At 41.9% G+C, this 24,269-nt stretch overlaps 2 protein-coding genes across 2 annotated transcripts in view; both read left to right on the plus strand.

The window, feature by feature from the left end:
* The window catches only part of LOC121862652 (serine racemase-like), a 58,095-nt gene that overhangs the window by 6,699 nt on the left and 27,127 nt on the right, over positions 1-24,269 (plus strand). The gene's annotated exons all lie outside the window — the stretch shown is intronic.
* LOC121862422 (probable serine racemase) lies at positions 13,219-20,629 on the plus strand. Its single transcript, XM_042360697.1, has 2 exons — positions 13,219-13,433; positions 20,496-20,629. Exons 1-2 carry the CDS (start codon positions 13,251-13,253, stop codon positions 20,598-20,600), a joined length of 288 nt encoding a protein of 95 aa, XP_042216631.1. The 5' UTR covers positions 13,219-13,250; the 3' UTR covers positions 20,601-20,629.

Consider the following 24,269-nt stretch of genomic DNA (forward strand, 5'->3'; position numbering starts at 1 on the left):
CCAACACTGTCTGGATGGCGGTAAGTTTGGTTAAATAAAATTTTATTAGGTTAGGTTAGCATTAAAATGTTTAGTCATCAAGGAAGTATGTTGATACCAATTCCATGTGGTCCATTAAAGATTAGCTAAGGAGAGGTCCACAGCAGTTCATGCACCTCAGAAACTATGAAGAATACTTGTGATCTGTAATATTATTCCAAAGGTCTAGTATTAGAGACTAGAAATGCAATATGATGATAACAATCCTTACCTTTTGCTTCACATTATTGACACCATAGCAAGACATTTGTAGCATTCCTCAACACCCAGGTTAGTCTATATAAACTGTAACATTCTTCAGGAAAACACGTAACGTTAAAATCTATTTGTACTGCATTATTCTTGACTCTGGAAGCAAATGGTAATGTAATCGTTTCCACTGTGAGAATTCCATCTTAAATGAATAAACTGAACAGATCACATCAAGTTCTTTTGTTTGTTTTTGTTTTTACGGAATTAGCCAACCCGGCACAGGTCAAACGACCCACAACGGAGCCTGGAGGTGAAAAAAAAAAAAAACGGAAAGAAATTGAAAATATAGAAAAAAGGTTATACTGTATTAATCTCTACACGAAGATGCGGAAAACCAGCTTTTAAAGTGAGACAGATTGTAAGAGCATGGAAACACAGAAGAGGCAAAGCATTCCACAGTTTGGCTGTGTGAGGAAAGAAGGAGGTACAGTATTATACAGGTTATTCTCGTGTGACCGATATCAACATAGAAATGGTGGGCACGCGAACAAGAAGTGTTACAAACCCACAGGATGCCATCCTGAACATTGCCCGTTAAAGTACCTGTAAAAGAGAGAGAGTGAAGCAACATTGGCGAAGAGAAAGGGAAGATTGTCGACTATAGGAGGAGAGTTAATAAGACAGAAATGCCTTGGATTCCACCCTATCTAATAGTTGGACAGAAGAAGAGCCACCCCAGATATGAGAGCAGTACTCCAAGTTAGGACGAATGAATCCCTTATATACTGGTGAGGATCTGGACATATACTGTACAAAAGAGAGTCAAGAACAATGTTTCCACCAGGATACAAAACTGTGTTGTTGTTAATGACATACTTCATCATAATCTGTCATATCAATGTCAAAAACAAGTTCTTTCTTGTGGTGCAAACATGTGAGCAGTTGCAGTGATCCTTGGGTCTGTAATGATGGAAATAAGATTCCTTATAATTACAATAAAAAATTTTGAACATGAAAGGGCCTCTGACCTTTGTTTGGCCCAAACTTTACAATGATGTAAGATTGTAATTACCATTTCAAATTGATTGGGGAACAATGGAAGTCTTCAACAGCTATAATCATTACTTCTTTGAACTATCAAGGACAAAAGGCCCTACAGAATATCTAGGTACAGTACTTGTATGTTTTTATCACAAGAGTGAAGTTCTAGCCTTGTTTCAATACACAACACATTAAACCAGAGGTCATATCATTAATTAATTAGATTTACCAGTCCTGTACAATGAATGACAAAAGTCGGTATCGTGAAATTTGGTAACATATGCGAAAGGGCTAAACTGTTGGTGTGCTCTGCCTTGTGGTAGGGGGCCCTCATAATGTTTCACGAGTTATATTTAATCTTCGGACAAAACCACGACACTAGTTTTGTCTTTGATTGTACACTCTCCCATAACCAATCATGTTACTGTCATCTAAATGCAAATACAGTGGGGTATGCTGTAATGAGCGGCCTACTCAGATATTCCTAACGACGGTTTTACCTATAAAATTGAGAATGCTATAACGAACAAAACTCCTACTATCGAACATTACTAATTTATTTATTTATTTATTTTTTTTATTACAAGTATTAATGATATTCTTTATTTCAGGGGTTTAGATGCATATTTATGCACTTTTTACAATTTTACAATTTTATATTATATTTTTCAGTGTTAAGTGGTTATATTTGGGGGCCTGGAGCGGATTAATCCTATAACTAGACGAATGCTATAGCAACAAGGTTCTAGAACCAATTAGATTCATTATAGCATACCCCACTGTATTGGAATAAAACTTGTAGCCTATCACTTTATTCTGAGTAGTTTTTTCTGCCACAGTACAGGTCAGGGTGTAAGCAGCTTGTGTGTAATGTTCTCTCTAAACAACACTCATTCCCTCTGTCTTATCACATGTTCTTGTTGCAGTGTTTCCCTTCCCTAAGACCCAACGCATCAATTTAGTATACCATCATGAACAATGACCTCACTTGGAATTGTAGATGGCACCAATATCAATCTTGTGTGACAATTTTTCTTGACCTCCTTCTCCATATCCTCTTGGTCTCTAAATGACTGGTACCTCAAATATATATCATCAGCAAGTGTGAAGGAGAACTCTGTCTTTGGAAGTAGTTTGGTGCTGAAAGAATGAGAACTCTAAGTAAAGACAGACCTTCAACATCAATACACAAGAAAATAGAAACATTTTAATTAAACTGATATAATTCATAATTCAACATCTTGAAAAGGGAAGAAAGTCAGTGGCTTGATTATCCCCATTGTTCCCTGGTGAGTTTGCCTTCATGAGTCCAATGTTAACACAGAACACCAGAAAATTATGTTAGAAGGTATAGCAATGGACAACACCTTCTCACATCTGCCTTAGGTTTAAACCCAGGATACATTAGTGAGAAGCAAGTGCACTCCTGTTGTCCCACTAGCAGTTTACATTAACTTAGAGAACAATAAAATGATAAACACAAATGTGAACTGTATGGTGAAATAATACTGAGGATGATGACAATATTGTGGAGCATTACTGTATATTTATAGGTTTACATTTGCCACTTTATGTTTGGTTATATCTTGACAGGATTTTACTGATATTAATTCTGAGTATACAAATAAATCGGATTGTACAAAAACACCTTTTAAAATCTCGTTTCTTTTCTGACAATATATGACACAAATCAACCACACTGTCCCAGCCAGTAATGATGATGTCTTTAGGACTGACCATAAGTTAGGGCTTGATGGTCTATGTTATGTGTTATCATGAAGGATTATGCACAGCTTCTGTGTTGTCAAAAATAATAATTATCAGTTGAAAGCTTCTGTTTTGAGGTTGATCTCACTTTTCTAACTTCTCTCCTCAGTACATCCTTCTTTCCTCACACAGCCACACTGTGGAATGCTCTGCCTTCTTCTATGTTTCCATACTCATACAACCTGTCTAAAAAGTTGGTTTTGAGGCATCTTCGTGGTGTAGATTAATATATCTTTTTCTTTCTATTCTAAATTTCTTTTTCTGCCCTTCAGGCCCCTGCCAGGGTCGATGACCCAGTGCCCGGGTGGGCTATTCCCTCATAAAAATAAATAAAAATAAAAATGTACAGCAGGCATGGGCAACCTATGCCCGGCCCAACCATGTCTTTGTGCGCCCACAGAGTGATCGAGAAATTCTATTTAATGTGGCCTGCAGTTCAGGTAGATGCAGCCAGCTTATGGTAAAGCAAAATTTATGAAAAGAAAATCTTCACACACAATTCATTACTGCTTCATCACCCAAGAGTAAGTAACTATGAAAATATAACAGTGAAACAAGTATAAATAATCAACAATATTAACATTTTAACCTGTGTGAGTTTACAGGTGGAGGTCACAGGGTCAAAGGTAAAGGTCACTTCCTTGTTGACAGACTGTCTTCCATAGTACCTCATCCTTCATGCCTGGCTGTCTGTTCTATCTATTTATTCTTGTCTGAGTGGATGAACCTATAGGTTGTTTCCCATTGTACAGGTGAAATCTCTCTAGTCCGGCATTCTGTGGTCCAAACGATTTTAGTTTGTCCAATAGGTAGATAGGTCGCTTTTTTTTTTTTTTTACTTATCTGAATTATTATTATAATTACAGGGTATTCCTTTTTCCCTCAGGCCCCAATGTGGGTCAGTGACCTATGCCGAGTGGGCTAATCATAAAAACAAAAAAAAAAACAAAGGGATGAGAAATTAAGGCTTGTTTACATCCGCAGTTGGCTGCTCTCTCTCTCTGCTTGTCTATACAGAGTACAACATTTAACCCTTCAATATATATGAGCAGTAAATAAGTGTTACCATATTCTTATGTATGTAATGACGATATGTTTTCATATGCGCCTCCCACTAGCATGATCTCACTTTTTTTACCATTAATGGTTAGCTACTTCTATTGTTCCATTTATTAACATTAAATAACATTACTTAACAACCATATTAATTTTACTACAGCTACAACCAAGGTCTTATTTTTCTCCAGTTTTATATGTAGAACCAGTCAGTCACTGGTTTTGTAATCATCGAACAATGCTGTGTCATTTCTCGTGTGTTTTAATATTCTCTGGTTATTAATGAATTGTATTGCTCATTTTGCACACATAAACATTAATTCAATAAAAAAGACATTCAGTAATAAACAATAATGAATCTATTGTACATAAGAGAAGTGACGCTGTTTACACGATTATGCATGTCGCCTGCAGGTTGGCGGGCCGTTCAAACCGTCAAATTCAAGTTTCCGCCTCAAATTTTTACTTATTTTTGTGTGTTCCAATAAAATAAGTTGAATTAAAAACTCACGAAATTTGAGAAGCTACTATACTACATTTAACCCTTCAATATGTCTTCAAAGAGACCATGATGCAGAGAAAGTGGTGCTAGTGCTTCCAAGCATAAGCACAAGTCACTATCTATCCAGGAAAGGGTGAATTTCCATGGTCCGCACGGTCAGGTCGAGGTTGCCGGACTCGAGAGGTACAACCTGTAGTTCCTCATGCATCAAGATTAACATAGACATTATTCTGGTGGGTGTGTCTCATAAGCAAGAAAAATGCTGTAACTGTTGGAAAAATCAACATATTCACAGACAGCTTCACTCATGCCAAGAAACATTAACATATTACTGTACTTCAAAAATTTATTATGAAGAATTTCTTTCATAAATGGGAAAAAGACCGATTGCAAACTGAAAATATCGTAAGGTGTTCATGACGATAAACTGTTTTACTGTACGTGCTAATACAATATTAACATTACTTTTGGGTTAGGTAGGATATAAATTTTGGTGGGTTGGCCCCCAGAAAAATACCTAAATCGCAATGCAGCCCATGACTGAGAAAAGGTTGCCCATGCCTGCAGTACAGTATGTATTCTATAAGGAATGAACCAAACACCAAGATATATAATATTCAGTAGTTCATTCCTGGTAAAATATAATGCGGTAGACAATAATTCAAGACACTGTACTGTAGTTTTTATCACCACTACAGATGCAGGGGCCACCACCTAACTACCATGTTCTAAACAATTTTAAAGCAGATTTTAGGCAGTTTCAATACCATATCTGTCATCTACAAGTATATTCAAGAAACATTTTTTTTAGAGGGGGGGTATTTTTACAACTTTCTTAAGAGGCAGCAAGGTGGCCTTGACCTCAGCATCCTCAGCGCTATAGATAGCTAAGTGCCAAAAATCATTGCTGAACAATGAGATCTGCAGGAGTGTGATACAAGAGGATATATAATGTACACACATGTTCAGCAGTACAGTACTCAGTGGCTCATTCCCACTAAATCAAGGAACTGTTTAGGTATAGGATTAAAGACAAAATATGGCAAAACTAAAACAGTACTCTATTATGAAAACTGCTTATCCTCATGATAATACAGGATTTTCCTGAGAGAAAGATTTTAATCTGCCTACCTACCTAACCTAAACTAACCTAGGATATGAAGTTAGGTAGTTTAGGTTGCTTTAATTATCACTAATAATTTAAATAGGTATTATTATTGTTTTGGTCGTCCAGTAAATTTTAGGATTTTAAGTTTAGGTTAAGTTAGGTTGAAATTGTTTTTTCAATGGTCTTTCATATGTTTTGAACAACTTCCATATAGGCAGATGACCGACCCGCCGGAGATTTAGCATAGTAAACGATTATAAAAATGCCGCATTTTCACTGTGTTTTATAGAGGACATTGTTGTAGCTTGTGCAAATGTTTTATTTAGTCAATCGATATTTGGCCGTGACCGGTTAAGTTCTTACTGACACTATTTTACCATGAGTGTGCTCTGATTGGCTCATCGTACATTACCGATGAGCAACGTGAGAACTATATTTGACCATATCGTTGTGTTGCTATAAACATACCTAACCATACACTATATTTCTGTTGTGCATGGAAACTTATCGTTATAAAAGAAGCAACATTTACAAGAACCTAATAGAAACTGACCTAACCAACCAAAGAAACCTAAATAACATTACCTAACCTTCTTGCCAGGGGTTCGACCGATCATTACAGAAAGTACGTTTTTTTTTTTTTACATTAGTGCACCGTTCTATCTCTCGGTGTTATAAATATGTTTTTTTCCGGATGTTTAGACAATTCTGAGACATTTTTCTTCTATTATATTTTCGTCGGAAATTAAGGATAACCGAGATGTTATTTTTCCAATATTATTATCTTTTGTGTGTCACAAGTCGGGGGCCCCATTCCTTGTTTATGTGGAGCGGAGAAGCCCTTGTCCCCCCTCAGTTCCTGCTCCAGTGTCTTTGTTTGCTGCCCCCCTGATTAGGTTAGGTTGTTTTTGTTTTTTGGCGATTTTCTATGTTTTTTTACACAGAAAAGGGGGTAGGTTAGGTTATATTTCTTTGGGTATTAGAAATATGTTTTTTTCCTATGGTTTTTGATGACTTTTGAAGGATCTTGGCCTTGTTCTCCATCTTCACTTAAGATTGTGGGGGGGTCTAAAAAAATTAGCGATTTCTGAAGGAAATGAATATCAAATTCATTCAAACTCATCAAAAACCGGAAAAACATATTTCTAAAACCCAAAGAAAGAACGGTGCACTACTGTAAATTGACAGAAACTACTTAGCCAATCAGTGTGCACTCACAGTAAAATTGCATTAATAGGAACTTAACCAGTCACGGCAAAATATCCACTGTGGTTTTTTTTTAACCCCACCTAGCCTAACCTAACCCAACCCCTTAACATATAACCGCCACATTACCACCGAGAAGACTAAGTAGTGTGTACCTTAAGCACCTGATATCTACCAAACGAAGTATTTGCACAAGAAATTATTATCATATCAGTACTCACTGAGGAAAATCAAGTAAGAAAATAACACCAAAACAAATAACTCATCGGCAGGTCAGTCGTCAATATTAACCTAAAAATTCTCAAATGTACACAAAGGATCCATGGCATCGTAACAAACAGCTGTATATTAGTGATCAAGTTGGAAAAAGTGGTAAATTTCCTGATTAACACCCAATTCACTTTGAAGCTTAAAATATTGGATTAATATTTATGCACTGGCTGTCTGCAGGTTCCCGCCATGTTTACCTGAGGTTATACTCCTCACTTAAGAGTCAGTTGTCTCCTTCTTGTAGGTTAAGTTAGGTTAGGTTAGGTTAGGTTAGGTTAGGTTAGGTTAGGTTAGGTTAGGTTAGGTTAGGTAGGCTGGTTGGTTCCTCTAGTAGGAGAATAGTTTTATTTTTTTTTTGGGGGGGTGAACTCAAATTTGACCTCCATTTTTTTGCATATTAGCAGTTTGTTAAAATGAAAATTTAAATTTTTTGCAAAAACCCCTATTTTGCAAAATAAATGAATGTCAGATTTGAGTAAAACACAGTGAAAAACATTAAAAAAAATAATCTCATACCATAACCTAAGGACAGCCAATGGACGAATATTTACCAAATTTTCTTTTCCCTAAGGTTTTTAGTGTGATTCATTTGATTCTAATATACATTTCTGTGGGAAATCACTCGTTTCTGCCCAACCTAACCTAATTAAACCTACCCTAAACTAACTGGTGTTAATCGGGAAAAGTACCGCAAAAAAAACCGCAAGGCTTGATAATTTATCTCCGTGCGATTATTCCTTACCTTGTCCATATGAGAGCCATTTAAAATACTGAGAGAATGGAAATAGCCTTTTATAGTAAACAGGGAGAAGGTCAGGTAATACCACGGGGTCAAACTCAGTGGCAGACGGCATCTTGTCCTCCTGTCAACACAACTTTGGCGCGCAAGTACTTAAATTTATATCCTGTTGGTTAAGTCTTCTATAAGTAAAAAATATTATTTTTTTTCTCAAGAATAAATATTAATAACATATTTTTTAAGATTTTATAATATTTTTACAATATTCTAAATAAATACTCAACAAAATAAAACATAAACTAGAAAACACTTAGATTAAACTTATTATTGGAATACCCGCTTACTTTAACCTAGACAACAACTACAAGTGTTATAGTCGCAAAAGGCGATTTCTGATTGACAGATTTGCTAAGCAATTAGATACGGTCGCAGTCCAGCAGGAACACACACAGTGACTATGGAAAATTAGAAAGCGTGCATTTAAAAGTGTTCCATTTCGGTGCCCTGTAGCTGTTGTAGTTAATGTGGCTTCAGACTTTCAAAGTTTCAACCACACACTGCTGAGAAAAAAAATTGCAGAGTTATATCTCTCATAAAAATTCTTAAATGGTTATGGACTAGTTTCACGCTTTAGGACCTTAGTTGTTTAGCGTCATCGGCTGGCTGGGACAAAAGCAGGGGGACAAGCCTGGCCCCCTCATGATCACATTACAGTAGAGAGCGAGGAGGAGAAATGGGAGGTTATTCGGCAGGCAAAAAACTTAGCAGGGAGCGACGCATTTCGGAGTGTATTCATTCATCCAGATTGCAAGGTAATTTTTTTCTTTTATGCTCTTCACCAAATGATCGGCTCGTTAGCCGCTAGGGCGATCGGTCACGTATCTGTTAAGCACTGTTGGCAGGTACTGGGCATGCACCGGCTCCTGAATGTACCTGAACCTGCTCCACTGTTGGTCAAGTCTTTTCTTGAAAGAGCTCACACTCGGTGCTGTTGTATTGACCACGGTCGTACACGTCAGTTAACGTAAAATCAGACGATTCATATTACGCTCAATAGCCCACAAAACATGTAACTATGCTTTCTTTATTTGAGTCCCCCATCAGAGGAGTTCGTTTTCTCATCACTTCAGAACGCCTGAGTCCTCCGTTTTCTCTCAATTTTGGAGTGCACCCGAGACTTCGTTATTCCTCAGTACTGCATAATGACACAGAATTTGAAATTGCAACTGTGGTAGCATATGTTGAAGCAACTTAGATATGTCTGATTATAGTTGGAACATTCAAGATCCATTGTGAGTAATGATTAAAGCTTCAAATATCTTTATTGTTAGTAAAACTTGTCAAGTAAGTGAGTGTCGAGTCTGTCAGAATAAGTGGCATATCCTTATATCGTCCTCGGGGATAGCCATGAGTTTCCAAGTGCTACGGAAATTAGATTATTTTGATGCCCAAACATCAGAGAATCTGATGTTTTTAGTGTAGTTAGTGTCAGTTGTCTAGTTTAGAAAGTCATTAATCTCCTGAAAAGATTCCGTCAAACTCAAAATCTCCAAAACCTAACGGCTCCACAGGAAGAATTCCTTGGCTGTGGTTTTTGGTTTACGGTAAGAAGAGTTGTTAGTGCGTGTTTAACGTCCATTTCACTTTTTCCTGGGAAATTCAATCTCTGATTAGATTATATGGATAGAAGTAGGAAATTAGCCTGACCCGTGTCACTTTTACATTACTGTTATCCTCTTCACCACTGATCGGCTCGGTAGAACGAACATCAGGATTATTTTTTTGTTTTTTGTTTTTTGTCAACCAGCCAAGCTGTGGAATCAAGAACAGTACAGGGGTTCAAAATAGCCCTTGACACAACAATTAAGAACAATGGAGGGAACTTAAGCACGCCGCTGGCCACCTCTGGCTACCTCTGGTTTGGGTGGACGTTAGGTAAATATGGTAAAAATAGCTGCATACCCGAGACTCACTTCCGATCAGTAACGTTCCTAGAAGTCACATTTTTACTTTTACTTTTTTTTTACTTTTATCCTCTTCGCCACTGATCGGCTCGTTAGCCGCTTGGGCGGTCGGTACGTCTCTTTTACACACTTTGCTGTGCGTATTATGGAGGTACAACACAGCTTTCTTAAATAAGTGATCATGCCTCCAATTAACGCGCCAACCTTGAAGAGACGACTTGACAAACAGTGAGCATATGGTAAATGTTTAAATGTTCAATTACACAGAGCCTTGAGATGTAAACCACGTTTTGACGTAGTAGCTCCCCTATCCCCCGCGACTACGTACAAATTATTGTCTAACTGCTAGATGACGTCTTTGTTCAGAGTACGTCTAATATTTAACCTGAGTCAGTAAAGAGTAATACCTCGTTCACCGTCGCATTTTAGTGAGTCATTTGTTTTGCGCGTCACCACTGGTGACATAAAGAGATAAAACATGCTGCGGAGAACGTCACACACACACACACATACACTGGTTTTCTTTATCCTCACTCAACAGAGGAATTAAAAGAATGTTAATATGTAAACTTTCCAATACAGCGAGTTGTTTGTTGTGAGTCCCTCGTGGTTGGCAGGCAGGAAACAACTCCGCCTCACGCGAGTAGGTCCAAGGATAAAATACTGTGTATGATAGTGTGGGGTTATGAGATATTGGTTCACACTCAGGATGAGATGGAGAAAGGAAACTCACAATGTGCTCTCTGTATACATATTGTATTGGCTGTACAATGCAGCTTGGTGCTGGGGGGTGGCAGCGTGGGTCCAAGCGTGGAGTAGAGAGAGCTGGTTAGTGAGGGTGCTCAGAGGAGGACAAGCAGCTTGAGGGGCGCCATGGTCGCCGGCGGGAGCGGGAGACACCAGGCAGGAGCAGAGGAGGTGTTGCTTGCTGGTGGCTGTAGGTAGAAGAAAGAGGTAGGTCACGGCCACGTGAGGTCTTATAGAGCGGGGGTAAGCGTGGCTTGATAGTTGACCTCCGCTTTGTTAGGCGGTGCTGGTTACCGACCTCAGACCACGAGGCGTAAGCTGGGGAATTCGAAGAGGGTCGGCTAGTCAGCGACAAACAGCGGTTGTAGGGGAGATATCCACTACAATAGCAGGTAATTACGGGAAGGGGGTTCAGCCACAAGGTAGGCATATTCTGGCAATACAGTGAATTATTTAAGGAGTTCGATGGGCTATTGTAGTGGACGTCTCCCCTACAACTGCGTATCGCATTCCGACCAAGTGAGAGCTGACGCCAGATGGTACGGTAGCCTAGCAACGAAACTAGTCACCGGCGACTTTCTGGGTTTTCCCAACATGATTCATAGAGGACTGGCGGCTGCTGCTGGGTATATAAGCTCTGTCTCTCCATTGAGATTCATTCTGACCATCTTCCTGAACAAGCAACACCTCCTCAGCCGCTGCCTGGCGGCCCTCGCTTCTCCTCCGCCTGCCTGGCGGTCCTCGCTCCCGCCAGCGAGCATGGCGACCCACCAGCTGTCCTTCTCTGAGCTTCCTCACCAACCAGCTTTCTCATTCTGGTCTCTCTTCTTGAACAAGCAACACCTCCAGCAAGCTCCACGCTGTCAGCATTCATTCAACCAGGAGGCCAGCAACAGGCAACATCTTCTCTAACGAGGCTCCTGCACATCTACCTCCTTCAACACGCTACTCACCGAACGTCTCTACTGAGCAGCTCCTCACCACACGGCACCTCCAGCACCAGGCTGTCTACCATATAACTTATATTATACAAGAAAACCACCTTAGAGTTTCCATCCATCCTGAGTGCTAGACAACATTATACCACGAATTCCTACACTATCATTAGTTAAATCGAATTACTGTTTACTCTTGTTTGTATACCTGCAATGTTTATGTATATACTGAACCAAATGTGTACGTCAATGACGATTTTATTGAGTAAATATCTATCTATCTACGTCAGTTAGTGATCGATAGCGAAAGTGTGTGTGTGTGTTTCAGAAACAAATTTGCCCCAAACAGAGCGGGAAAAAATATGTGTGTGTATGGCTGCAGCTTAAATTTGGTTTCTTTACCTGGAAGGCGACACACGTAATTTTAACTAGGACTATTTTAAAGCTTAATTATTTTGTAACATTATACTTCATATATGTAATAGCAACGCATGTAACACTTTATATATGTAATATCACATGCGATAATTTATTTAAGCAAACATCATCATTAATTATTACTTCACCTATCATATGTTACATAGGTGACCTATGTAACATATGTAATTAAGGAGCACAGGTAAAAAAGGCAACTGTAACTTCCTTAAAATAAACCTCAGATAGATAAAAATAAAACACTGATAAATTACGAGATAAAACACTTAATATAAGAGATTATCATAGAAAAATGAGCATTACCGGGTACTGTTTCAGAAGAATTGTTGACAAAAAAGTCACTCATGTTATTTTCTATTCTAACTCGTATTAAATTTATACTGTACTGCGACGTGACTTAGGTCTTTTATTGTTATATTCTAGCTCTACAAATTCTCTTGTCCATTCGTGGCCTAGATAAAAGCGCGGAAAGGAATCAAAGCTCAGTGCGCATGATCATCTGAATGGTCCGCATTCCCCACTCCCCGGGTGCCTGAGGTGCCTGCCAATATCAGTCAATCATCAGAGGTGAGGGTGTGTGTATGACGCTCAGTGTGTTGTCCTCACAAGAGAATTTGGTGGATTGCTTTGTGTTTCAAAGACATGCATGACAAGAAACATTGTATATCTGTCATTTATACGGACACCGGGTGTGTGCACCTGAAAACCTTTTCCAGTTACTAATATATTTCTGCATATTTTGTAATTGTTTCCATTAATAATTTATTTTTATAATACCCTGCACATCGTTAAGAATTGTAATGGAAGGTAATTCAGTTTATGATTAATAATTCAAACAAGTTAATACACGTTACCCAATGTGTCCGATTCGTGTGGTATAATTTTTACAGCGACAAAACTAAAACAATATATTTGATGGGTGTTTTATGAAGAAAACCTTTATGCTACTTAATCATTTGCAGTAAAATTTTAACTTTGTTTTTGGCTTTCAATAAAAATGAGTTTGACCAAGAACACCTATGACAGATACATTCAGATCTACCGTCTGGCTCAGACTTTACTTTCATTATTACTAAAAATCCTCAAATTTCTTGTATTCTGGACAACTTTGATATTCACGTTTAAATCAAAGCAAAATTTATTTGTTTCTAAGTGATAAGGTGATTATTATATAAATGATTCGAATAAAAATAATAATTGTATACTGTATAAGGGCAGAACATTTGAAGTAGTGATAGACATAAACAATATGTCATCACCTGTTGAGCTGGAAGACGTGCTCTCTGCTTCTCGGAGGATCCATGGCTGGGTCCACAGAACACCTGTCCTCACCTGCCACTCCCTTAACACCCTCGCCGGCAGACAGCTGTACTTCAAAGCTGAGAACCTCCAGAAGACCGGCTCCTTCAAAGTCCGGGGAGCTTGTAACTCGGTATGTTAAAACACCCCACCTTGTCATAGCCATTTTATGTACAAACAGAATTGTTTTTTTTTATAGGACAAGTCTTTCGGTTATTATTCAGTTGAGCACATCTTCAAATCACATAGAAGCACTAACTTTTAGTCAATTTCTACCTCATATTACATACCTCAACCCTTGAAGCCTCTTGGAAACTTGTTTCTTTCAGAAAAATCGCCCAAGTGAGGAACGCATAAGAAATTAGACCATTAAATCTCCACCCACCATTTCTTGTTCCACCATGAGCTGTCTGGAGCCGTGAGGCATGTCACACTGCCTGTCTCCGCAGGGGTTAGGTTAGGTTAGGTTAAGATAGGTTAATTTAGTGAAAGTTAGGGGTTTAGCTGTTTGGTTTCTGATGTATTTTGTTCAGATCTACACCTTTGGTTTTTATGGAAAATTGCAGTTTTTTATCAAGGATGACTTGCATCTTTCTTTTTTAAATACATTTCCCATGGAAAAGAAAGTCAGTTATGAACAAAACACATCAAAACACATCAAAATACATCAAAATACATCAAAATCAAACATCTCGTGAAAATATTCGAGGGTGTGCTAAAACAAATAATTACGAGTCTTTCTATTGGGTATTTTTTTTTTTTTGGTCATCCAGGGAATCTTAGGAGGGTATTATTGCTTCAGTCATGCAGTGAATTTAGGTTTAGGTTAGGTTGTTACATTTACTTTTTACTTTTTTACTTTTATCCCCTTCACCACTCATCGGCTCATTAGCCGCTTGGGCTAACGGCTCCTGAATGTACCTGAACCTTCTCCAGTGTTGGTCAAGTCTGCTTTTGAAAGAGCTCACACTTGGTGCCGTCACAACACTCTCTGGTAGATTGTTCCAAGAGTTCACAACTCTCACTCCGAAAAAGATACCCCTCACAGTTTTCTGGACTTGCGGCTTCTTTAACCTTGAGCTGTGTCCCTTTGTGGGACGAGCGTCCGCCAGCTCCAGGTAAGGACACTCGACTGAGTAGTGCCCCTTGAGATGTTTATACACCTCAGTTAGGTCTCCACTTGCCTATCTGTAGTACAGTACAGTGGTCCCTCGGTTAACGAACACAATTCGTTCCAGAAGGACGTTCGTTAACAGAAAATTTTGCTAACTGAAACCATTGTTTCAATGGGATTTTGGGTAATTGGTTCCAGCTCACCGAAAATTACATACAAACTAAAAATAAATGCAGTAAAGTACACTTACTTTGAGGTGTGCATGTAGAAGGCTCCTGGTTGATGATGATGATGATGATGGGAATTAGATTGGGGGTGGAGGAGAAGGGAGAAGAGAAGGCATTGGAGTGGAAGAGAAGTCACTCCATGCTGTCCATTTCACCCATAAAATTTTAGTTCACTTGGTGTAATTCAAGATTATTTTCTTTAAATCAACACTGCACTGCGTTATATATTATCAATATGTAAAATATATTTCAAAATGACCAATAATTTGACTGGAAACACAGAAAAAAAGCATTTATGTTGAAGAGTCTCAAGCAAGATGTTCCTTCCTTTGAACCGGTAAACAAACAGAAGGCAAGCTTGGTGTGTTGAGTGGCTGTTTGGCGTGCAAAAAAATAGTTTCCTGTACTTCAATTATGTTCAATAATTGTTAAAGTTACTAAAAAATTTAATATAAAACTTTAAAAATAATTGAATAGTACAACCTTCTTGATATTTACTAAAATGGTAAGGAATTTAAGCCATAATACCGATTACTGTATTGGCAGACTAATACTACAGCTGGTGAGCAGGCAAATGCAGGCGAAAACATGTTGGGAAAAATTCGTAAGGAAGTCGTTAACCAAATTTTTTTGTTAACCGAAGTGAAGAAACTTATGAAAGGTAATTCGTCAACCGAGGCACTCCTTAAACGCGCTCTAATCTCTCGGGGTAACTGAGGTGCCGCAGTGCAGGCACCAGTCTGGTGGCCCTCCTTTGAACATTTTCAATCAACTGACAGTCCCTAGCATATCTCGGGGACCAGACGGGGTGACAGTACTCCAGATGAGGAAACACTTCACTCTTGAAGATGAAGATTGTTACGAGGGACGGACCGTCTAGATATCTGAACAACCTTCTTATAAGATCCAGCAAATTTTAATAATACAGTCTCTCCCTGACTTACGACTGGATAAGGGCCCAGAATCCAGGTCGTAAGTCCGACATGGGTGTAAGTCCGACATAGATAAAAAAAAAAAAAAAAAATCTACAATGAAATACAGTACAGTAAAAGTAATAAATAATGAGGAATGGATACAGTGTGACTGAGCACTTACCTTATTGTAGTCAGCTGAATGCACACAGGGCCCCCATAATTTTCTATTTACAGGATACATGGAGACTATATTATTTGGAAGAAGCAGAAGAGGAGACAGGGCTGGGTGGGTCATTAATGTTGCTTTCTTCAGACAGGTTTATGTAATGTGGAAACTTGCTGGTTGAAGGTATTGGATCATCTTAAGGGAATGAAGAGGCAGCACTGGTGGGGCGTGAGGAGCCAGCACTGGGGGACTTCTTGAAATAGGTGTCCAATTTGGACTGCACAGTTTGCTTTTTCTTTTCATTTCAATCTCCCTGTAGCAAGGAAGTGCATCTTGGACCATTCTGTCAACTTTGGCATAACGCTCATAATTTTGATCCATGCCATCAAACATATGCATTCCTTTATTAATTGTAGCAAATGCCTCTACCATTTGTTTCATTGAAAACTTTTTGGGGGGTACAGGTTCTTCTACATTTTGTCTCTCTTCTTCCTCTGCAATTTTCTGTGCATCTAGTTCAATAAGATCCTCGTTACTGAGCTCTTCTGCTACACTTTCAACCAACTGTCCAACATCTTCATTATTAATTTCTAACTCCAGCTGTTTACCCAACTCCACTATCTTGTTACTAATATCCGAAATAACTTCATTTCCATTAAATCCTTTGAAACTGTTCACATATCTTTTCAGGATTTTCTTCCATATTCCATTCATGCAATGTTTTGTAACCTGATCCCATGCTGCACTAATGTTCTTTATACATGACAAAATGTTGTACTCCTTCAAAAACTCTCTGAGCGTTTTCTCACCTTCAGTAGCAGCAACAGCCTGAGCGAAGGTCGTGCGTAAATAATATGCTTTAAAGGCAGCAATAGCACCTTGATCCATGGGTTGGATGATAGAGGTAGTGTTAGGTGGAATGTAGACTACCTTAACATCAGGGTGCAGGTCGTCCAGGCGTGGTGGGTGTCCCGGAGCATTATCCAAAATCAGTAAAATCTTGAATGGAATCCGTTGTTGCAGACAACACTCCTTGGCTCGTGGAATGAAACAAGTCATGAACCAATCCTCAAACAGTGCTAAGGTCATCCAGTCTCTCTTATTACTGCGATAAAACACTGGCAGTGTGTGCTTGCTGACATGTTTAAAAGCCCTAGGGTTCTCTGAATGTTAGATCATGAAGGGCTTTAGCAAGAAACCAGCAACATTCCCCCCAACAGAAGTGTAATTCTGTTCTTGAATGCCTTGAATCCGGGCATTGTTTTCGCCTCTTTGTGGATGTATGTCCGTTCAGGCATGCGCTTCCACAATAATCTAGTCTCGTCCACATTGAATATTTGCTGAGGCAAATAATTTCCTTCCACAATCACATCATCTAACTCCTCCTTAAAAGATTCGGCAGCACCAACATCGGCACTAGCTGCCTCTCCACTCACCTTAACATTATGTAGACTGTAGCGTTTTTTAAATCTATCAAACCACCCATGACTTCCTGTAAAGGTTTGATCACATTCATCTCCTGCCTGCTCCTTCAGGCTTTGGAACAGGCTTCTTGCTTTAGCCTGTATGGTTAGAAGGCTTAAGGGTACACGCTTCTGTATCTGGTCTTCTATCCATATCACCAATAATTTTTCCATATCGTGAATAGGACCTTGTCTTCTCTTTGATATTATAGTTCCCTTTATAGGTGTTGTTCCTTTCACTACTTCACGAATACGTTCCTTGTCCTTCAGAATAGTGGATATAGTCGAGTGTGAGAAACCTAGGTCGCGTGAGATTGTTGCTACTGTTTTTCCATTCTCATGCTGTGTTATTATCTTCATTTTCATCTCAAAAGTAATTGCCTGTCTCCTTTTCCTTGGAGCACCACCAGCACTCTCACTTTTACGCTTTCCAGTCATTATAAAGTCAATTAAATACGATAATAACGAAAGTTCACAGCGCGATCAGTATAGGATACGATAGCCAAACACAAACTAAGCGCTCCACTGAGTGAGTGTACCCACGAGGCGACCCGAGACGCGCCCACCCTCTCGCCCAAGGACGGAAACGTTTCGGTATAGAAAATGCGCGCGTCATTTGAAAATATTTTTGGTCACGACTGTCGCAGTCGTATGTCCCGACGGACGTACGGTCAGAGCAGGTCGTAAGTACCAATGGACGTAAGTCCATGTGGTCGTAAGTCGGGGTCTAGCTGTGTGTGTATATATATATATATATATATATATATATATATATATATATATATATATATATATATATATATATATATATATATATATATATATATATATATATATATATATATATATATATCCACAATGAAAACGTGGATAAGATAAATCTTGATAAAATCACACGGGAAAAGGGAAACAACGGAGCACCTTAGCTTTCGTCTTTATTCAAGACATCTTCAGAGGCAACTGGATTACATGGACAGAGAGAGGCTTAAATATACAGGGTGACCTTATTAAACATGAGGTCAGGTCATAATGATGTCATCCACTAATCCCCACACCAACACACACGTAGAGGAGCTTAAGAGAAGGGGGCGACGTGACTAGTCAGGTCAGGTCAAAAATAAGGGACCCACTAAATAACTATCCTACATCTAGATCAAAGGTTTTCAAAGCATTTTTAACCTTGGGCCACTGACAAATAAATTTATGTAACATATTATCAGTTTTGAACTGACCATCACTAATGTTTATTGATTTTAATTCCTTAATCAAACTCGCTTCAACCAGAAGTCTTTCTGTGACACAAGATGATTTGAATACTTCTAAGCTTTTTTCCCAAGCAATGGGATGATTATTATTCCTAACATGAACAAACAGGGCACTGCTTTCAGATGCTGCTCTGATATTGTACTTATGTTGTTTGATTCTGAGCTGCAGTGTTTTTCCTGTCTGTCCTACATAATTACAATTACATTTGCTACATGGAATACAATAAACACTTCCATTTACATTCAAATTTGGGCTATTTCTTATTAACATATTGGTAATGGTTGAGTCATACTTTAAAACAACATTAATATTTAGTAGCTTGAGGGACCGAACTAACGGGACAAATTCATTACGATAGGGCAGAGTCACAATATTCTTAAGTGTAGGAATTTGCCTGGTTTGAGAGGAATGAAAGGATTTTTTAGCCCTTTTAAAACAACGATCAACAAGCACAGAAGGGTACCCGAGTTTTTGTGCAATGGAACGAATGTGTTTCAATTCATCATCAAAAATATATGTACAGGTATATGTACCCTGCCGAACACGGAATGCTCACTTTACGCGGTGCATGTACTCTTTTACGCGGAGAGCGGCGCTGGCAGGGTGTGCACAAGGTCGCCCAGTCATCAAAACATTACCGAGTTCTTCACCCGCCAGTGCCGCCACCCACCACAGTCGGCCCAAGTCAGTGATAGTGAGGATATGGACTTATATGGACTTTGGGGGGTTCGACAAAGAGGCCCTGCAAGCCTCTGTGGTGGATAGTGATACAAGTGATACAGGTGAGGGCCAATAATCTGCCCTCTGCCTCGGAACCAACCCCCCCGTCACCGTGTGCCCAGCCATCTTTTCTACTAATGTAAGTGTTAAAAAACCTAATATTATTGATATTTCTCTTAATTATTAATTGTGTGTGCGTACCATCGTAAAATTAAGAAGTTATTTTTACTACAACGTAGGTATTGTGTCTGAAAAAGTGGAGTTTGGGGGTTGGCCCAGTCTCTCTTTCAATTAATCCCGAATGTTCTGTTGTTCACTTTACGCGTTTCCTGCTTTATGTGGGCCTCCGTGGGTTCAATTGACCGCGTAAAGCGAGATTTCACTGTATATATAATTTTTTATTTTTTTAATCTTATTTTTTATTTTTATTATTATTTTTTTAATCAGTAGTGTAGACAATTCTAAGACACTTTTATTCTATGGCATTTTTCCCACTCATTAATACTTTCAGAGAAAATTGCACTACATTTTTGGACTCTTTTATGTTCTTTCAATAAGTCTATGATCACCACCTGCGAAGATATTGGAAGCATAATGTGTTGTCTAATGGTAGACCCTGCTGCCATATGGCATCACGAAAATTGTGACCAAGTCCCAGGTTGCTGATCTGACTTTCTGCCTCATTTACACACAATTGCAGGATCTCAATTGTTTCTCTTATTTTGACAACACAACATACAGTACATATATTGTTTCTCAATATTGATCTTTTTTTGTATTTATTGTTGTAATTATTTATGGGCCTTTATTAATAATAATAATACTATTATTATTATTATTATTATTATTATTATTATTATTATTAATGTTATATTATTATATTATATTTTTATTCAATATTTTTTGTAAATTTTTATAAATTTGTATTTTTATTAATTATTATTATTATTATTATTATTATTATTATTATTATTATTATTATATTTTTGACCCCAGGAAACAGGGAAGTGAAGTACAGTATATTAAATTGAAAACAAAAGACAATCAAACCAATATTTACCGTATTAAAACCCCAATGAGATCCTCCAGCATTTCTTTTACTTCTTGACAAATCAAGATTCACAAATTTATACTGTATACATTTAAAAGCAGATGAGAACAATGGACACCACTGGAGACCTGAAATTACTATTTAATGATCAGTTTTACCCCGTAATTTCCCATTTCATGCTCTACACCTTTCCCATAATTTTGGAAACTTTATCTTTCTGTTGTGTCGTTGTTATAATGGTTAGGTCAGGTACATTGTTTTCTTGATTTTTCAGGTGTTTCTGGAGAAGGAAAACAATCCGGACAGTGCAGGAGTTGTAACACACAGCAGTGGGAACCATGCTCAGGCAGTGGCCTATGCTGCCAGTAAGTTGTCATAATTTTTAATAATTTAATTGAGTTTGCTGGATGGGTGTATCAGCCCTGTACACCTAGATCTTCTTGAGTGGTGTGTTACCCTACTGGATATAGTTTATACCGTACAGTCTCGTTCAAGATTCTTCGAACACTGCTTGTGACAGCTGGCAACTCTAGGCCGTTTGTTTATTATACTACGTAGTAAAAATTATGAATGAATGTAAAAGTGATCGGTGATTGGTTACTTAGTTCCCTGTTGCTTAATTAATGGTTGGCTTTGTTGTTTCACATTATATTATACCTTTCTGCTGGTATATACTGTTAATCTTATTTAAAAATGGATAGAGTAATGGGCCAACCTATATGAATTCATGTTTAGACAATTAAACATAAGTAAATATCGGTAAGTACACTATGTTAAAGAACATCATGCATCGGGCACAGCTGTGGAGGTTGGAGGGCAGCAGTTGGTGGAGGTTGGAGGGCAGCAGTTGGGGGAGGTTGGAGGGCAGCAGCTGGGGGGAGGTTGAGGGCAGCAGCTGGGGGAGGTTGGAGGGCAGCAGTTGGGGGAGGTTGGAGGGCAGCAGTTGGGGAAGGTTGGAGGGCAGCAGTTGGTGAGGTTGGAGGGCAGCAGTTGGGGAAGGAAGGTTGGAGGGCAGCAGCTGGGGGAGGTTGGAGGAGGCAGCAGTTGGGGAAGGTTGGAGGCAGCAGTTGGGGAAGGTTGGAGGCAGCAGCAGTTGGGGGGAGTTGGAGGGCAGCAGTTGGGGGGAGGTTGGAGGGCAGCAGCTGGGGGAAAGTTGGAGGGCAGCAGTTGGGGGAGGTTGGAGGGCAGCAGCTGGGGGGAGGTTGGAGGGGCAGCAGTTGGTGGAGGTTGGAAGGCAGCAGTTGGGGAAGGTTGGAGGGCAGCAGTTGGGGAAGGTTGGAGGGCAGCAGTTGGTGGAGGGTTGGAGGGCAGCAGTGGGGGAGGTTGGGGGCAGCAGCTGGGGAGGTTGTAGGGGCAGCAGTGGGAGGCTGGAGGGCAGCAGTTGGGGATGCTGGAGGGCAGCAGCTGGGTGAGTTGGAGGGACAGCAGTTGGGGGTAGGTTTGGAGGGCAGCAGTTGGGGGAGGTTGGAGGGCAGCAGCTGGGTGAGGTTGGAGGGCAGCTGGGTGAGTTGGAGGGCAGCAGTTGGTGGTTCTTGGAGGGGCAGCAGTTGGGGGAGGTTGGAGGGGCAGCAGTTGGTGGTTGTTGGAGGGCAGCAGCTGGGTGAGGTGGAGAGGGCAGCAGTTGGTGGTTGTTGGAAGGACAGCAGTTGGGGAGGTTGGAGGGGCAGCAGCTGGGGAGGTTGGAGGGCAGCAGTTGGCAGAAGTTGGAGGGCAGCAGTTGGTGGAGGTTGGAGGGCAGCAGCTGGGTGAGGTTGGAGGGGCAGCAGCTGGGTGAGGTTGGAGGGCAGCAGCTGGGTGAGGTTGGAGGGCAGCAGCTGGGTGAGGTTGTAGGGCAGCAGCTGGGGGAGGTTGGAGGGGCAGCTGGGTGAGGTTGGAGGGCAGCAGCTGGGTGAGGTTGGAGGGCAGCAGCTAAGGGAGGTTGGAGGGCAGCAGCTGGGTGAGGTTGGAGGGGCAGCAGTTGGGGAGGTTGGAGGGACAGCAGTTGGGGGAGGTTGGAGGGGCAGCAGTTGGGGAGGTTGGAGGGCAGCAGCTGGATGGTTGGAGGGCAGCAGCTGGGTGAGTTGGAAGGACAGCAGTTGGGGGAGGTTGGAGGGACAGCAGTTGGGGGTTGCAGGGGCAGCAGTTGGGGAGGTTGGAGGGGCAGCAGTTGGGGCAGTTTGGAGGGGCAGCAGTTGGGGGAGGTTGGAGGGCAGCAGCTGGGGAGGTTGGAGGGGCAGCAGTTGGGGAGGTTGGAGGGGCAGCAGCTGGGTGAGTTGGAGGGGCAGCAGTTGGTGGTTGTTGGAGGGGCAGCAGCTGGGTGAGGTTGGAGGGGCAGCAGTTGGTGGTTGTTGGAGGGAGCAGCTGGGGAGGTGGAGGGCAGCAGTTGGTGGAGGTTGGAGGGGCAGCTGGGTGAGGTTGGAGGGCAGCAGCTGGGGGAGGTTGTAGGGCAGCAGCTGGGTGAGGTTGGAGGGGCAGCAGTTGGTGGAGGTTGGAGGGCAGCAGCTGGGTGAGTTGGAGGGCAGCAGCTGGGGAGGTTGGAGGGCAGCAGCTGGGGAGGTTGGAGGGGCAGCAGTTGGGGAGGTTGGAGGGACAGCAGTTGGGGGAGGTTGGAGGGGCAGCAGCTGGGGAGGTTGGAGGGCAGCAGCTGGGGAGGTTGGAGGGCAGTTGGGGTGGGTTGGAGGGGACAGCAGTTGGGGGGAGGTTGGAGGGCAGCAGTTGGGGGAGGTTGGAGAGGGACAGCAGTTGGGGGAGGTTGGAGGGCAGCAGTTGGGGGGAGGTTGGAGGGCAGCAGTTGGGGCAGGTTGGAGGGACAGCAGTTGGGAGGTTGGAGGGAGCAGCAGTTGGGGGGAGGTTGGAGGGGCAGCAGCTGGGGGAGGTTGGAGGGGCAGCAGTTGGGAGGTTGGAGGGCAGCAGTTGGGGGAGGTTGGAGGGCAGCAGCTGGGTGAGGTGGAGGGCAGCAGCTGGGTGAGTTGGAGGGCAGCAGCTAAGGGAGGTTGTAGGGCAGCAGCTGGGTGAGGTTGGAGGGCAGCAGTTGGGGGCAGGTTGGAGGGCAGCACCTGGGTGAGGTTGGAGGGACAGCAGTTGGTGGAGGTTGGAGGGACAGCAGTTGGGGGTGGAGGGCAGCAGCTGGGTGAGGTTGGAGGGCAGCAGCTGGGTGAGTTGGAGGCAGCAGCTGGGGGAGGTTGCAGGGCAGCTGGGTGAGGTTGGAGGGCAGCAGCTGGGGAGGTTGTAGGGCAGCAGCTGGGTGAGTTGGAGGGCAGCAGTTGAGGCAGGTTGGAGGGCAGCACCTGGGTGAGGTTGGAGGGCAGCAGTTGGTGGAGGTTGGAGGGACAGCAGTTGGGGGAGTTGGAGGGGCAGCAGCTGGGTGAGGTTGGAGGGCAGCAGCTGGGTGAGGTTGGAGGGCAGCAGCTGGGGGAGGTTGGAGGGCAGCAGCTAGGGGAGGTTGGAGGGCAGCAGCTGGGTGAGGTTGGAGGGGCAGCAGTTGGTGAAGGTTGGAGGGCAGCAGCTGGGGGAGGTTGGAGGGCAGCAGTTGGGGAGGTTGGAGGGCAGCAGCTGGGGAGGTTGGAGGGCAGCAGCTGGGGGAGGTTGGAGGCAGCAGCTAGGGGAGGTTGGAGGGGCAGCAGCTGGGGAGGTTGGAGGGCAGCAGTTGGTGGAGGTTGGAGGGCAGCAGCTGGGTGAGGTTGGAGGGCAGCAGCTGGGTGAGGTTGGAGGCAGCAGCTGGGTGAGTTGGAGGGCAGCGATGGGTGAGTTGGAGGGGCAGCAGTTGGGGTAGGTTTGGAGGGCAGCAGTTGGGGTAGGTTGGAGGGCGCAGCTGGGTGAGTTGGAGGGCAGCTGGGTGGGAGTTGGAGGGCAGCAGTTGGTGGGTTCTTGGAGGGCAGCAGTTGGGGAGTTGGAGGGCAGCAGTTGGTGGTTGTTGGAGGGGCAGCAGCTGGGTGAGGTTGGAGGGCAGCAGTTGGTGGTTGTGGAAGGGACAGCAGTTGGGGGAGGTTGGAGGGGCAGCAGCTGGGGGAGGTTGGAGGGCAGCAGTTGGCAGAAGTTGGAGGCAGCAGTTGGTGGAGGTTGGAGGGCA

The sequence above is a fragment of the Homarus americanus genome, unplaced genomic scaffold, assembly GCF_018991925.1.
Source record: "Homarus americanus isolate GMGI-L3 unplaced genomic scaffold, GMGI_Hamer_2.0 scaffold31037, whole genome shotgun sequence".
Taxonomy (NCBI): domain Eukaryota; kingdom Metazoa; phylum Arthropoda; class Malacostraca; order Decapoda; family Nephropidae; genus Homarus; species Homarus americanus.